Source organism: Amblyomma americanum, chromosome 5 (genome assembly GCF_052857255.1).
Source record: "Amblyomma americanum isolate KBUSLIRL-KWMA chromosome 5, ASM5285725v1, whole genome shotgun sequence".
NCBI classification, from domain to species: Eukaryota; Metazoa; Arthropoda; class Arachnida; order Ixodida; family Ixodidae; genus Amblyomma; species Amblyomma americanum.
In genome coordinates, this window is record NC_135501.1 from 188,732,890 (window position 1) to 188,748,855 (window position 15,966).

At 49.4% G+C, this 15,966-nt stretch overlaps 1 protein-coding gene across 4 annotated transcripts in view; it reads right to left on the minus strand.

Annotated features, from left to right (window-relative positions):
• The window catches only part of LOC144133255 (potassium channel subfamily K member 1-like), a 140,232-nt gene that overhangs the window by 41,764 nt on the left and 82,502 nt on the right, over positions 1-15,966 (minus strand). For 2 of the 4 annotated variants that reach the window (XR_013315019.1, XM_077666175.1), the window contains exon 1: positions 4,343-5,255. The exons of the other annotated variants lie outside the window; for them this stretch is intronic. Coding sequence is in view for 1 of the 2 variants with exons in the window: in XM_077666175.1 (XP_077522301.1) it covers positions 4,343-4,664 (322 nt within the window). In the remaining variant the exon portion in view is untranslated. Of the gene's footprint in view, positions 1-4,342; positions 5,256-15,966 lie in introns of those variants that run through there. 4 annotated transcript variants of the gene reach the window in all.

Sequence of the window (15,966 nt, forward strand, 5' to 3'; positions counted from 1 at the left end):
CGTGTCGTGTGTTCCTACTTCGTTGTAGCTTCCTTATTGGTTGTCGCATTCTTCGCTACGCACCAACACAGCTCAGCAACAGATATTTATACGGTCTCATTCGCGTGGGCTTTTGCCGCCAAAAGTCAGTTGATACAAGCCGCTCCCTATCCTCGAGTGTTTTTGTTTCGTATACTGTTTCTAGCGGTGGCGTGTCCCAGCCCCCTAATTAAGCTTGCCGCGCTTTAGCCGCTCCTAGAACGTCGTAGCACCGACTCTCCCATCGCAACAACCTGTTGCTTTCTCTGCGCACGGGCCGAGACGGAGGCGAACCGGCCGGCGCCGCCGTCATCCCGCGCGGGTCCCGATCAAGGCCGGCGATCAGCGGCAGTCGCCATCTGGTTGCCACGGCAACCACTCGCGCAACGGAGGGACTAATCTCGACGAAAGCCCCGTAATGTCTAAGCCCGCGGGGTCGCGCCAGCGCTACCCGCACTCGATACTATACGCACTGTTCCGACAGAGGGCGGGACTCCGACGACGAGACGCAAGCTGGATATATACGGTCCGGCTTTTACTCGAAACGCAAGGATATCTTCAACCTTATCACCTTATCGTCTTAGTAGCATCTCGTTTTACGCAAGCAGGGGCAACTATCAAGAGTCAGGTGCGACTATTTTGCGTCGAGTGCGTCAGCGCGTTCTCTTTTATCGTCGGACGTTTGTGAAACTTTTCCCGGTATCTAGACGGCTCATCGAGTATTGAACGCTCCGCACTGGGCAATGTAATAAAAGGCCCCACCCTCACGAAGTGGGCTCGATTCCAGAAAGGTCGAGGGGTCGAAATACCGTAGGGAGTCTTGTTTCAGACGCTCCAATGCGTAGAACACGCGTGAAATCGACTGACCGCGGAATAATTAGCGTAAACGGTTTGCCTGCTCACCAGCTTTCAAATTTGAAGTCTCGATCGAGTTGGTTTTTCACAATTTGCTAAAGTCTTCCGTCTTCAGTTAGGTTCGCGTCAACAGTGGTTGTCGCCTAGAAAAACGCTGGAAGCTTGAGTTTATTTCCTGCGACTGCCCTGCAGTAGACGCATGATAAGGAGCACGAGAAATTAGCGGAATTGTGTTTCCCGCGACACTCATCACACGCAACTTGGCAGGATATATGGTGGCAGCTTGTTGCAGTTCATGACAGTACTGCACCTTTTTCTGCACTGTTCCCTAGCTGTTTAAAGCAACGTATTTTTCACAATTTTTTTTTAGGAGAAACGAGAAATCGAGGGGCACTGTGCTTTAACAATGTCTTTTGGAAGAGAGGGCACGATGACGAGGAAGCCTTTCCGTACAAGGCTACCAGCGGTGGTTAAGGCGTTCTGCTGCTCAACAAGAGGTCTCCGGTTCAAATCCCGGTGGCCGCATTTCGTCGAAGGCGACGTTCCAGAACTCCCGCGTGTACCGCGATTTCGGTTCACTCTAAACGTCCCCCAGGCGGTCTAAATCACAGAAGCCCTCCCCTAGTACAGGCCCCTATCAAGCAATGTCACCTCACTGATATTTCAGCTAACGAGCCTAAGTACAAAACGGCCAGCCGGTGCTCTCTTTTAATCACTTCACAGGCATATGAAAGGAAAACCCTATCTGAGCGCATTGAGTAATCTGTAACGCAAAGCGGGCGTGCAACAACTGGCTCTTCGCTGTCATATGTCAATGTTGATCTAGCTGGAACAGCTGGCGCATGCGCAATATAAATTAGGAGAAAAAGAAAGAAAACGGTGTAAGCTGCGGAGGAATTGACGACGGGATACGAGGAACAGACAAATCGCAAACATCTGCGCCTGCCTCCAACCGTGATCTGCATTAATCGTGAATGTAGGGCACGTGTAGACGAGATGGTGGAAAACATAAAAACGAAGGGAAAGATATAAAAACTGTACCAATCCTTTCGAATAGAGCCCTACTCCTTTCCATGAAACAAAAACAACAACAAAAAGATGGGCAAGATCTTTCATGCATTCGCTATGAGCACGGTGGGGATCATTACGCCCCCCTAAGTTTCTCGGGAATGCATCAGGAATGCGCAGTTACTCCTTTCTTTACATTGCTTTCAGGCGCGCAGTGGCCTAGATATACATGACAGGCTGTAGCGATCAATGAGGATCGCGGATGCTTTATATGGACAGGGCCACGCGTATGCGGTTTCTTCTTTCCTCGTCCCGTGGTTTCTGCGCTGCCTTCGTCCCCGCAAATTTCGCCGTCAGATATGTCGAAGATGGATGCCGAATAGTTCCTTACGCCTGGAAGCCTGACAGCCACGCGCGCTGAAAAAGTTTATGAGGGGGGGAGTTGCCCTTTCGTCGTTCGCGTATTTCGGTTTCACAGCCATGTAAATGTCTTCGACGCAGAGTAAAGAAAGAAAGAAAAAGAAAACACGCAGTCATGCTAGTAATATGAAAGAAAACTCTTTTAGCAACCAAACGCCCAAATTCGCTTTTAGTTAAGCACAGAACTTGAAATACTGCTAAAGGGATCATTGTCCATAAGAAAACTAGTAACAAAAAAAAGTAGTCAACTCATCCATCTCGGAGAAGTAACAGTTGACGGCACGCCAACTTTTTATGGCAGGGTTTTATCGTATAGTTAAACAGAGTAGACGTGAGAAAGCATGTCTTTAGCCTTGGTTAGCTCATGGTTTTGCTATGCTGGGTCGTCCGGACGTCTGGCGACGATATTAGTTCGAGAGTATAGTGTTAGTAGATGAAGACTACGACGTGCAATGCACAGCGCGAGAGTGTGTTGCAGTTTAACGCGAGGCGTCACGTGACCTGCCGCGGCGATAGCCTAATAGTTCTCTCGTGCAGTGGCCAGCGAAGCTGATCTGTTCGCGCCGCCGCGGGTTCGAAACCCCAGTCGCGGCAGTGTTTATTTTATCTATTTACTTTATTCGGGTTCGCGAGGTCAATTCAAGGCCAGGCTTCAGCGGTGAAGCGGCTTCCACAGCTTCGGTCGTGAAGTAGAGCTTTCGCTCGAAATGAAATGTGTTCCCGTTGCGTGCCGTGCTTCGACCTGTGCAAGCAGCGTTTCCTGGTTTTTCGCGTAGCCACGTGGTACACGCGAGGTTATTATTCGCGCGCTGAAAGCCGGAACGGCGCGGGACAGTTCTGGAAGCGCCGTTCTTTGCCGCATAACGGCTGCGCAGCTGTTGGGGAGCCTACAGCCGCAACAAGATGAATCGCCCGGCGCTGCGACAGCACACAGCACGCGCCGACTCTAGGCGCGCGATCGTGACAGAGTCAGCTGTTCCGGGGTTCCAGCACGCTAACGCGGTAGAGCGTCCGGGGCGATAGAACAAAAAGCTCATCACGCAGGCGATCATAAAGAACGCTGGCCCCTATACAGCGTGACATTTGCACAGGCAGATACGGAATTTATGATCGAGATGGGCGGTATAAGGTCGGTCTGACATTTTCGGGAGCAGAATTAATCTCTCGCCGCCCTTTCTTATAATCGCGACAACGCTCCAGTTCTAGTCGGCGCCCAGAGGTCCTGCAAGTCCAGCTTTCTCGGACAAAAACTTGGAAAATTGTAAGACACTTTTATGGAAACATTGAAGGTAGTGGTCCATTATTCAGATATGTAGCAGTCTTTCTTTTAAAGTGCTTCAAGCGATCGCATTGGAGAGATAAGTGCCATAGAAAACCAATGGGGAACGCTTTTGGCTGGAGCAAAAACGTGAATAGAAAAAAAATAATACAACTGCCGTCAGGTGATCCGCGGATATATTGATTGCTGTAGTGAAATGTTACACTGTATGAAAAAATTGCGTTCATAAACGGTTTCCCGCTCAAAAATGATTTTGTCCAGAATTGCTGGGAATGGTTTAGATCCCCGACAAGGGCCGCCATGGCGTGCGACATTTTACAAGCAAAGGTCTCGCCTACGGTCGTGTCAGGTCGACGAGACAAATAAAATGTGCGCAATCACGCAAAGTACGGTCATTTGCCACGTTTGTCGGTGGCAACTGCGGAAACGCAGTGTACTGAATCCGTCGTCACAGCGGTCACATATAAAGAAGATTGTAATAACGGAACGGTACAGAGCTTGCGCTCTGGCGAGCTTGAAGACGGCTACGCTGCGCCGTAGAAACATTCACGTATTTCCTCTGTTCGTCTTTCATGCAATGCACGCCTCAGTGAAACAAAACCGTGCTTGTTAAGCTATCTTCAAGCTGCAGCAGTACAAAAATTTTAAAAATAAAGAGAAGACAATGAGCTTAGTCGAAAGTTCTCGCTGCGAGACCACCTGTGGTCACCGTTACAATGCAGATTGCCCTGCTACACCTGATCCAACCGAACTGGGGCTCACCGTTGAGGCAAGAGTAGTTCCTCAGAAAGGCCGCGCGGAACATCTTGAGGTGCCGCCTCAGTTCCTGTTCTCCGGGTCCTTCGAAGCTGCAGAACATGAACGCGCCGAAGCACAGGAAGCTCATCTCCATCAGCACGAGCAGCACGAGCAGAAAGTTGCTGCGCCGCACCCCCAGGACGCGCTTGTAGTGCGCCGACTTGCCGTCACCGCCGCCGTAGGCCACGGGCCGCACCAGGCTCTCGGTGCTCTGAGGCAGTACGAGCTTCTGGGTGTCCGTGACCATCATCATCTCCCCGCCGCCGATCTCCAGATTCCGGTCCATCGACGGCTGTTCTCCGCTCGGCGCAGAGAACGACTAACAGCAGCAGTCAAGGGCGGCAAACGCGCTCGTCACACTGGCTGCGACCACAGGCAGCTGTGTCACACCAGTGTTCTCACGGGGCTGGAAGGGCTCGATGGCCGGTCAACGCAGAAGCAGCGTCGACGCTCCGAAGGAGATGCGGACAGACAGACTACGGGGAAATGCCGGGAACAACGAACCGAGCGCGGCCCCAACGCAGCGGTCAAGAGATGCGGTGGAAAATCAGCCTGAGTAACAGTTTCTGAAAGTCAAATGCCATAGCTTGTTGCACGGAAACAGCGGCAGAAGAGTGCCCGGGGCGAGCTCGATGAGCTGTTGTCTGCGCCGCAGAGGCGGCGCTGTGCAAAGGAAGACAAGAAACACACGGACGCCCGCGCGCACACACTAGGGAGACTGAAGCTTTCCGCACCGACACTGACGAACAAACAGCTCTCAGCGCAAGTTTTACGATACCACCGGCGCGACGCGGCTCCGAAAGCACGCTTGTCGTCGACGCCGCAGCCGCGTTGAGAAAGCGACAGACGATCGCCCGCCGCTCGTCGTCTGCTTTCTAGAGCAGCTTGCGGAAGTGGCGCCCTCGAACCGTAGCCTCGGAAGCAGGGCGCGCGCTCTCTCGCTCCTGCTGCGGCGACGTCACTTCCGTTCTCCGTCCGATTACGTTGTTCGCGAGAGCGCGCGCGATCTGTGCTTCCTCTTTCCACAGGCGCTGTCAGCCAGCCTTGCCTGCCGCCAGCGCGGCACGCGCTAATCAGGTATGAGGAGGAAAAAATGCTGATTGCGAGAGAGAGAAAGACAAAGGAGGAGGGAAGCGCATGGTGACGACAGTGGTTTCTGGAGTATCTCACGGCCTGGCTTTGGCGTCGGCGCGGGCGATAACGCATTGGCGCGCAGAAATTGCATACGCCACGTGCCGCTGATTTCCTTTCTAATTTTCCTTTTAATACCACGGGTCCATACCACGGATCTTTTAATTCTAAATGACGAGCGGGTACAATCAGCTAGATTTCTAAGCTCTTCGCAGAAATCGATTAAACACGGGACAAGATAAAACTCCGGTCGGTTGCTTCAGCCATAAGCCGGTACCTAAGTGTGATAAATATTAATCACATAACAGGAAGCAGAAGCAGACATAGTCCGTACCCTAAGGCCTGCTCTTGCAATCCTTCAAGATCAACCAAGTATCTATTGGCATAATATTGCACTCTAGCGCAGACGAAAACGCTTCCAACGATCTTTGTGACCACGACTTCGCCCTACCTCTCTCTGTGAAGACTACCAGTCACGTATCGAGCGGTAAACATAATACCGCCTTTGCATCTGCCATGGAACAGCGCATGCTCTCTTCTTACTTTTTTCCTATCTCTCCCTCACTTTCTCTTTATTAAACAAAAGCACACACAGCTGCCCAATGTAAAAGGCATTACGCCAATACTTCGCTTTCTTGCATGACCATAGCAATGTGCACGAAATGGTCACCGGCACTCAAAAATTGTGATAATTAACGAACTTTGAAGAGAAATAATATTTCTGAGAAACCGCAAGGTAGAAACGCTACTGAAAAAAAAAAGGCAAATACTACTAGTTTTTCGACAAAACAAAACTAAAACTAACTAGAGCTTATCGCACCTTTGCGCAGCTCATAGAAAACACGAAGGGACTCTTCGCTTTAAGAGAAGGCTTTTCAATGACCCTTGAAATTTCTCGAAGCGCGGACACGTGCCTTCTTGATAATTGGGGCGGTGCCATTTCATTCCCGTGGAACTCGGGGAAGCTCAAAAAGTGAAGCAAAACTGAGAAGTCTATACACACATCCCACACCACACGTGCGGCTGACATCTTGGGGCACAAAAAAGGAAAAGAGCAGCGCATTGTCACTTCTAATCTAATTACTGCGTCCAGGCGCGAACTCGTCCACTTCATTGTGCACCTGACCGTCCAGTCGTTCGAAAAAGGACCGCTTAAGTGCCAGATTGTTCCACGTGCTTTTGACTTCGCGGAAATGTCAAGTGCCTGCGAGCGCCTAAGAAATCTCAAAAGCTTACTGAACTTCCTGATCGAAGGAAACATTGTTTCCCAGCACAACAGCGACGTGGTGCGTGCGTGAGTGCGTTGCCTGCCTGCGTGCGTTCGTGTGTGTGTGTGTGTGTGTGTGTGTGTGTGTGTGTGTGTGTGTGTGTGTGTGTGTGTGTGTGTGTGTGTGTGTGTGTGTGTGTGTGTGTGTGTGTGTGTGCGTGTGTGTGTGCGTGTGCGTGTGTGTGTGCGTGTGCGCGTGTGCGTGTGTGTGTGTGTGTGCGCGTGTGTGCGCGTGTGCGTGTGCGTGTGCGTGTGTGTGTGTGCGCGTGTGTGCGTGTGTGTGTGTGTGTGCGCGTGTGCGTGTGTGCGTGTGTGTGTGTGTGTGTGTGTGTGTGTGTGTGAGAGAGAGAGAGAGATAGAGAGAGAGAGATAGAGAGAGAGGGCGCGTCAGGCTCTCTCAGAGACAGATATCGAGTAGCAAATTAAAAAGAATTATAGTCGACTTGTTTAGTCACGCCAAATGCGAATTAGGTGCGCTAGGAGTTCGGTTTTCATTTTTTCTCTGGTGTTCGGATCCAGTGTTAACGAATGTCAGTTGTTCGGATAGCGATAATGGGTTGATGTCCATACACGCGGAATTGGTAATTCTCTATATTCACAGATCCCTGGGAGTCTTCCTACCACTCCTGGCGCACTGGTGCAGCGGTCAAGCGACGCGCCACTGCCCCTCTACGGCAGGTGCTGCCATCGGTGGGACTTGGGTTGCTTGTGTTGGGTTGCGATCCAGGTTGCTCTTCGTGAGCAGCCTCTCAAGATTAATTGAGCTGCCGCCTGCCACAAAACCGGCTTCAGGCAAACAAACAGACTGAAAAACACAACGGCTAAATGCTGGGAATGCAGCCCGAGCTGACCAAAAACCTTGTGCTTGGCGCTCTTCGGACTCTTGCGCCAAAAAACCTAGCATCATCATCATCATAACTGCTGGGAGTGGCCACTATAAGTGCTGGAGCACTAAAACTAAATAAAACGTAAAAAGAAAAAAAAATGAAGCGTTAAATTTTAAGGCCTGGGAAACTGTAAAACATCTTTTGAGGAATATGTTAACGCCTTGTTTGCACTTAACCACTGGCAGAAGTTGGGGTGAAAGAGATTTGCTTATCTCGTTGGAAAACTACACAGCGTCGGGAACGTAGGAAAGACACCCTGAGCTTCTCATTCGCGGCTCATCTATGATGCCGTGCAGGAAATGTCAAGGACGTGCTATTTTTTTTTCTTTCTATAAGGACGTGCTTTTAAAAACGCAAGTTATTGAAGACCCAGAGGCTTTGGCACGTCTTCACCAGGGACAGCACGTTTATATTCGATTTAGGGAAAAGGTCGGTGCCCCGCCGCGGTGGCTCAGTGGTTAGGGCGCTCGACTACTGATCCGGAGTTCCCGGGTTCGAACCCGACCGCGGCGGCTGCGTTTTTATGGAGGCACAACGCCAAGGCGCCCGTGTGCTGTGCGATGTCAGTGCAGGTTAAAGATCCCCAGGTGGTCGAAATTATTCCGGAGCCCTCCACTACGGCACCTCTCTCTTCCTTTCTTCTTTCACTCCCTCCTTTATCCCTTCCCTTACGGCGCGGTTCAGGTGTCCAACGATATATGAGACAGATACTGCGCCATTTCCTTTCCCCCAAAACCAATTATTATTATTATTAATGTCGGCAGAGCGTCGCGTTGCTTGAAAAACGGCCATGGTAAAGTGCAATTCCGATCCAGCTTTCAAAGAGTTGTAGAGAGAAGCGAGCGAAAGACGAACGAAGCTTCATGGAAGCTAGAAAGACATAGAAATGCGTAGGTGTGCAACCTGACAGAGAGTATTATTACTCCAGTGTCTGAGGCAGGGGGCTTTTTTGAAGCGAAAGTTTCACTATACGCTACCTCGTAACGATTTCGCGGTTCTTGCGGTTTTGACCTTCATGTGATCCAGAGGTCAAACCAAGACTATATATATGGTATAACAATGGTGTCCTACCACATGCTACCCTAGACACCTCAAGGTCAAGTCAAGGTCAAATAGAAAGAAATTAACGAGATTATGACGTGGACACCAGTGACATGTGCGCTGCATGCGTTGGCATTCACAACGTTGTAGCAGCGGCACTGAAGCTATAGAGCGCCGGCGTTCATTGTGTTCATTGGCGTTGGCGTTGACAGCGTTCTAGACTCCGATGATTTTGAGGAAAGTAAGGCGCATAACTGGCTCCCTGGGGCAGTGGACGCCTCAATCGCGCTCTGAGGTACGTCGCGGTGGTGGGGGGAGAGAGAGAGAGATGTGGGTAGCATGCATTAGCGTTGTGGCAGACGCGCGCCACTGCAGCAATAAGCCGCAGCGTTCATTTAGTGACCAACCTCTCTCGATCAGCCATTAATGTAACTGCCATATGGCACGGTGAGCGCGCTGCCTATCCAGTGTGTGGAACGCACTCAACGTTAGAGGCCAAGCCGCGTCTACTTGCCCGATACACCACAGCTTTCGCTCTTCTAACCAGGTTCAGCAGTAGTTGAACCGCAGTTAATTTTTTCAAATAACCGCCTTTACTACCATCGTAATCATAATCGTCATCAGCACCGTCACTACGTAGGAAAGAAAACAAAGCAAAAGGCTACATCTATCCCAGCGGCGCTGCAAAAAAAATAAATAAAACGCGGCGGAAGTGACGTGGTTTTCGTACAGAAGCACGGGATTCATCGGAGCAAGAACGTTGTCACGGCAACGGCGGCTGATCGAGGTGGGAGAGGTTTTCCGCAGTAGCTGCCGCAGTGAACTGCTCGGCGCATTCCCAGGCATTGCTATAGCAATGGAGACACTAGCCGCTCTTGGCACTCCAATACCTGGACAGATGACATGCGGAGCTCTCACTTCCGGCTTCAAAAATGGTGACGTAGGAGAATGGAGGAAAAAAAAATGGCAGTGGCTTAACTTGGCTAACCCTGGAATTCAGCGAAAAGCAAGCACGCTTGCTAAGCGTCTGAGGCTCGACCGTGGCAGCTCCACTACACGCTCGCGACAGCCGTTCTGTATATACCCACACGACCACGTGGCTATGACATGGTACCACATGGTCTAGACACCCCCATCGGATGTCATCACGTGGTTTCACATCAACCCATCGGATGTTAATAAGGTCAAAGGTCAACCTGAAGGTCACCCAATGTCAACGGTCAACTAAAGGTCAACTAAAGGTCAAGGGTTCGACACCATAACTTTACCACATATGGTCATACACGGCTGTCCTTGGTTGTCCTGACGGTCGTTCAAGGCTGTTGTGCTGCCTATCCGAAGGCTGCTTTACCTAGCGCAGTGAAGCTTTTCGCTTCAAAAAGAAAGCTAGGAGGAAGCATCACAAGACATTTCTGAATCCTAGCCATAAGAATATAAAATCGAAAGCAACATGAGCACTAAAAAACATCACGGATCAATCGGCCTTGCAGGCTGGTAACTATGAAGGGCCTGATTCCCAAGGTTCGGTGCGCAAAAGGGCCTTCGTGGAAAAGAGGCAGCGGTGTCAGAGGAGGATGGCTTGCGAAAGCTGAGCGTGTGGCGTCACGCTCACTCCTAGTTTTTCTTGCCCCCATGGGTAAGAGCTTCTCCTAAGGTACTTCTTTCCTCCATGACTAGATCGCTGCAGTCGTCGCTGCTGTTGTTGCATACACATAGAGCTTTTGAAATCCCCTCTTAATGTGGGCGGTGGTGAGCTCCGCCTTACTTATTAGATTGCAGTGGCTGTTGTACTTGTGTCGTACTTGTTTTTAAAACGTGTAGCTCTATTGGTTTTTTTTTTTGCCATTCTAAGCCATTTTATGCCTATGTTCTTCTAGACTTATGTTTCAATTTCTGTGGACGGATCGTGCAAATTTTCTCATTCTGCGTTTGCGCCACTGATCCGGAGTTCCCGGGTTCGAACCCGACCGCGGCGGCTGCGTTTTTATGGAGGAAAAACGCTAAGGCGCGCGTGTGCTGTGCGATGTCAGTGCACGTTAAAGATCCTCAGGTGGTCGAAATTCTTCCGGAGCCCTCCACTACGGCACCTCTTTCTTCCGTTCTTCTTTCACTCCCTCCCTTATCCCTTCCCTTACAGCGCGGTTCAGGTGTCCAACGATATATGAGACAGATACTGCGCCATTTCCTTTCCCCCAAAACCAATTATTATTATTATTGCACCACCAGTTTTTGTTGTTGTTGTTCTTATTGTTAAAGACTTTCTGTGCATGCCGGATGGCCAGGGACAGTGGTGCCTTGGACTACGGGCGCCAACCACGCTCAGCCTGGAAGACATCGGCAATCTTCGGGCAAGCAGCAAGACTCCTTTATTAGAACAATAAAGTTTGTTCACTCACTCTGTGCATACGGATTTAAAAGGTAAGTGTGATGGTATCAGGCAGACGGGAGCCCTTGAGCCCCAGCGGCTCCGCAGCACAACTGCATGCAGCCACTTGGACGGCTGGATCTGAGCTGCGCATCAGTATACCTCCCACCAGTCCATGTTTTCAGCGTTGCTCTGCTTTTCATTTTCGATGATTTGAGCTATCCCCACATAATTTGCGCGCGGTTGGTTGACTGGGGGTAGAATTTACATTTACCCGTGTACTTGCTTGCGTAAATCTGCGAGTAAATTGTGGACTGTGGCCAGGTATTTGTCCGCATGGCGCCAGGTGTGTCCTTGGTTTTTCGTCAGGATTATGTGGCCGCTGGGATATTGTTTTCGGGCGAGCCCTTGCCACAGCGCATGCGCACTTCCCTTACATAAAAAGCAGGTATGCGTCTCCCCTGCTACGCCGCCGGTATGCGAAATCTCACTATTGTGGGCTGAATCGCTGCCCGGGAGGGGGGAATGTCTTCTCCTACTCGTCCCTATACTGCTGGCGTGTTAATTCTTTTTTTCACTATGCCTAAAATCCACAGCCACTTGAAGGCTGGTCATTTTCTTGCATGCTCGTATGTTCTTGCTAAACATAACGTCCTGGTGCCTTCGAGTGCGGCTTTTTTACTTCCCTTATTTCATTTTTTTTTCACCCGGCGCTGTGTCAGCGGCTTCGGAGCTCAAAATAAACGCAAAAACGTAGGCACACACCACGCGCAGAAAGCTAGAAGTCCACGAGAGAAGCAAATGAGTCAGCAAAGAGCTCGCGGTGCTAATTAACTCGGTCAGAGTTCGTCGGCATAATTCAAAAGAGTCCGCACATTCCTAGCGGAAGCAACCCCGGCCAGGTGCAGACGGGTTCACTTGGTTCCAGTTAGCCGCTGAAAACTCTCGGCTTCCCAATATGCACAGAGAAGCCCAGAAAGCTCAAAGAGAGCTCGGTCTCCGCGTAAATACTTCCGGGTTCCCGCTTATTGGACGGGCAGCTGGTGCGCGCAGTTAACTCAAGCGTGCCCTAATTACGCAGAACCCGATGAAATGCCAAGTTGTTTGTTTTTATGTTTTCCGCCATTTTCTGCTGAATATGTCTAGCGCAAGAGGACGTGTATTCTTTTGTGTTACTGAAACTGCACAAAAACACGCCCACTGCTTGGTATCATTGAGACCGCAGTATGAATGAATGAATGAATGAATGAATGAATGAATGAATGAATGAATGAATGAATGAATGAATGAATGAATGAATGACCTGAACTCGCCGTTTTACCGCGGCTACTCTATCTACACGTTCCGGGCATTCTTAGAAACTTCGAATTATTGTCTTGTCCGGCCGATTGCCCTAATTACATCAGAATAAGTGTCCCGGCTCCCGCCTTTTTTTTTTTTTTAACTCAACGCAGTAGGTAGGAGGAGTTCGCGTCAGCCAGTCCCGCGGCGGCTTGCCGCTCTGCCAGCGGCGGAGTGATACGTAAATCAAAGAGTTCCCGTGTATTTTTATTTCCGTGGGCCTAATTTGCGGCTATATCATCTGTGACTGAAACTTTTGCTTCAACGAAATCTAAAAAAAACAAAATAAAAGCGAAAGCGAAGCCTCCACTAGAGTGGCTGAAAGGCACTCCAGGCGTTGGTTGACTCCGCCTACCTACCGCGTTGAGTTCAAAAAAAGGCGGGAGCCGGGACGTTTAATCCGATTTAATCAGGGCAATCGCCGCACAGGACAATGATTCGAACTTTCTAAGAATTCCCGGAATGTGTAGATAGATTTCCCGCTGTAAAGTGACGAGTTCAGATTCCTCTTTAGTGCACCTTTAAGTCGGCTAGACCACAGTGCACTTTGAAAGCGAGAGAGCAAAACTTGCCCGAAGCAACCACACAACCGATGGACGCGATTTGCTTGATTACTCAACTGCAGATCGGAACTTTTTCTTGTCTCATGTGTTATCCATCGGCTTGCTGGCTTTCGCGTAAACATGCCTGTATACGACAATACAAGGTAAGGTCGTGATCGCAGTACATGGGCCAGTGGCTTTTTAGAAGTTTACAACAGGCGAAATATGACACACCGAGCCACGTTATGAGGGGTTTAATAACACACCGAAACTTAATGTGGGCTATGACAGACGCCATAATGGAGTGCTCAGGAATAACTCGCACCACCCGGGTTTCTTTCACGTGCGCTGACGTCGCACAGACCACGGGAATTCTCGCATCGCGCCTCCATCAATATGCAGCTGCCACGGCTGGGATGTCAACCGGCTACATTGGGCTCAAAAGCCACTGAGTCACCGCGGCGGATGATAGTCGGTCACTTCAAGTTCAGAGCATTTTGAAATTGTATTGCAGACACGAACGCGCCACTCTACGCTTCAACTTCTTTTACTTTCTCTTCCGTTCAAGAGCGGCAGCTGAAAAAGAAGAAGAAGAAGGAGACGGAGAAGAAGAAGAGAAGCAGAAGAAGAAGAAGGAGACGGAGAAGAAGAAGAAGCAGAAGAAGAAGAAGAAGAAGGAGACGGAGAAGAAGAAGGAGACGGAGAGGAAGAAGAAGAGAAGAAGGAGACGGAGAAGAAGAAGCAGAAGAAGAAGAAGAAGAAGAAGAAGAAGAAGAAGAAGAAGAAGGAGACGGAGAAGGAGACGGAGAAGAAGAAGAAGAAGAAGGAGAAGAAGAAGAAGAAGAAGGAGACGGAGAAGAAGAAGGAGAAGAAGAAGAAGAAGAAGGAGAAGAGAAGAAGAAGAAGAAGAAGAAGAAGAAGAAGAAGAAGAAGAAGAAGAAGAAGAAGAAGAAGAAGAAGAAGAAGAAGAAGAAGAAGAAGAAGAAGAAGAAGAAGCAAAGATGGAGTATCTGTCCGGTCCGAACATTACGCTCGAAATTCCAGATATATTTTGCCGAGGCGCGTAACGGAGGAGTTACACCTATTTTCAAATTGCGATTAGCATATACTTGCTGTCCGCGTGCTGACTGAAGCCAAGGATAATTGACGTCATTGGGCGATGCATTTGACGTACAGCGGAGACCCGACTCGGCTGATGGCGATATAATTTTGTCCCAACGGACCCGCATACTCATTCAAGCGCCCTCTCTACGCGGTTATGCGAACGGTAAACAGCACTTGCGACCACAGTTCGGCAAACGAGGCATCATTGAAACCACCCTGGAAGCGTGAACCTCTGCGGGCACGGGAAAGGGAAATGATTTCCGCGGTCTCTGAATGGAAGACCCAGCAGACTGCAGTGGCCAAACACTGAGACGAAGCCTTGGTTTTAACGACGGGCGTGCCTAACTAGTCTGCTTCAGTTTGTCCTCAGACCGTGAACGTGCTGTACCATTCTAAATACGAATTAGCGTATATGGGTGTAAAAAGAGAGTCACCTCTTCTCTAGCGCACATCTTTTTTATGGGCAGAACATGCTGCCCAAGCCCGAGGGTAAATTTCGACCACTAAATATACCGAACGCTTACTCTTGGCAACGGACGCATACTCCCACCGAAAGCATAGTAACTTGATGCAGTTAGCAATGGGAGGAAGCTTTTAAACGTGGCACTGGAGGTCTTGAGGTCAGCAAATAGAGGAGATTGAAACGCTCGGTTCAGATCTTCGTAACCGATAGAACTTCGCATGTCTTGAAGAGGGAATTTGATTCTGATGCCAACCGCAAGTAGTTCGTATTTTTACCCAAGCAGCACAGGTTTCGGACCGATATTCTAAATATATTGGCAAAGGTCGGTCCATCAAAACCATCCAATTACAGTGCTGGGCCGATTACCTGTGCTGCTTGGGTAGTGATGGCAATCTGTTACAGGCATTAGGGCAGAATACCCTGCAACTAAAAGAGAGTTCGCTAGAGGGCTCTTACTCCCTTTTTACTCCCGTATCGATTAATTCGTGTTTAGAGTTTAAAAGTGGAGAAAGAGGGCGCTGCATGCACACGGAGAGGAGCAAAATTAAGCGACAACGCCACGCTGTAAAGTTCTGCCCCGCTGAAAGCAGACGTAATATGAATCTGGGTACATTTGTTGTGGCTAGGAGACAAGTTCCGCTGCAGGGATTTCCGAAGAGAAAATACATTTATTTATTTATTTATTTATTTATTCATTCATTCATTCATTCATTCATTCATTCATTCATTCATTCATTCATTCATTCATTCATTCATTCATTCATTCATTCATTCAAATACCCTCAGGGCCCGAAGGCATTAAAGAGGGGAGTGGGAAGGACATACACCGGGTCCGATACAGTGCAGCAGAAAAGCAAAATAGAAGAAACGAAAACGCGGCGAAAAATGAACAAAACATAACACAAAATAAGGCAAGAGAAGGCAAAGGGAAAATAAAGCGTATGGCGTATCGGAAACTATGTACCAACTAATTAATACCCCTGTCACACGGGACTTCTCGGCCTTTGCCGTAAAGTTGTCTTGTTGCACTAAAGGAGGAAAACCGAAAAGGAGCAGCGACGCTGCTACACGGCAAATCCAAAGGAGCTAGAACGCGGCCTCCGTGAATGCCAAAAGTCACCGCTGTGTGTGAAGCGGCGCTAGTAACATTATGAAATTAAAGCAGACGGTAGCACTTCAGCTAAGAGTGCTTTCGTTTATGTTGAAAAAAGTAGCTATCCCGATAATAAACGAGCGTTCTGACGGTGAGAAACGGATATTTTGAAACAAAGTTTCTTTTTTTTTTCATCGTTCTCGGTCCGACCACGGTAGGCGCACTTTTCCGTTCGGCTCCTCGTTGTGTTCGAGAAGCGTGCTTTGTTGCTTGTGTCTTTGTGCACGCAAGCAAACTCAAAACACGCACTCAACAAAGAGCAAACGAAGAAAAAACAGCAAAGCGAGATGCGCA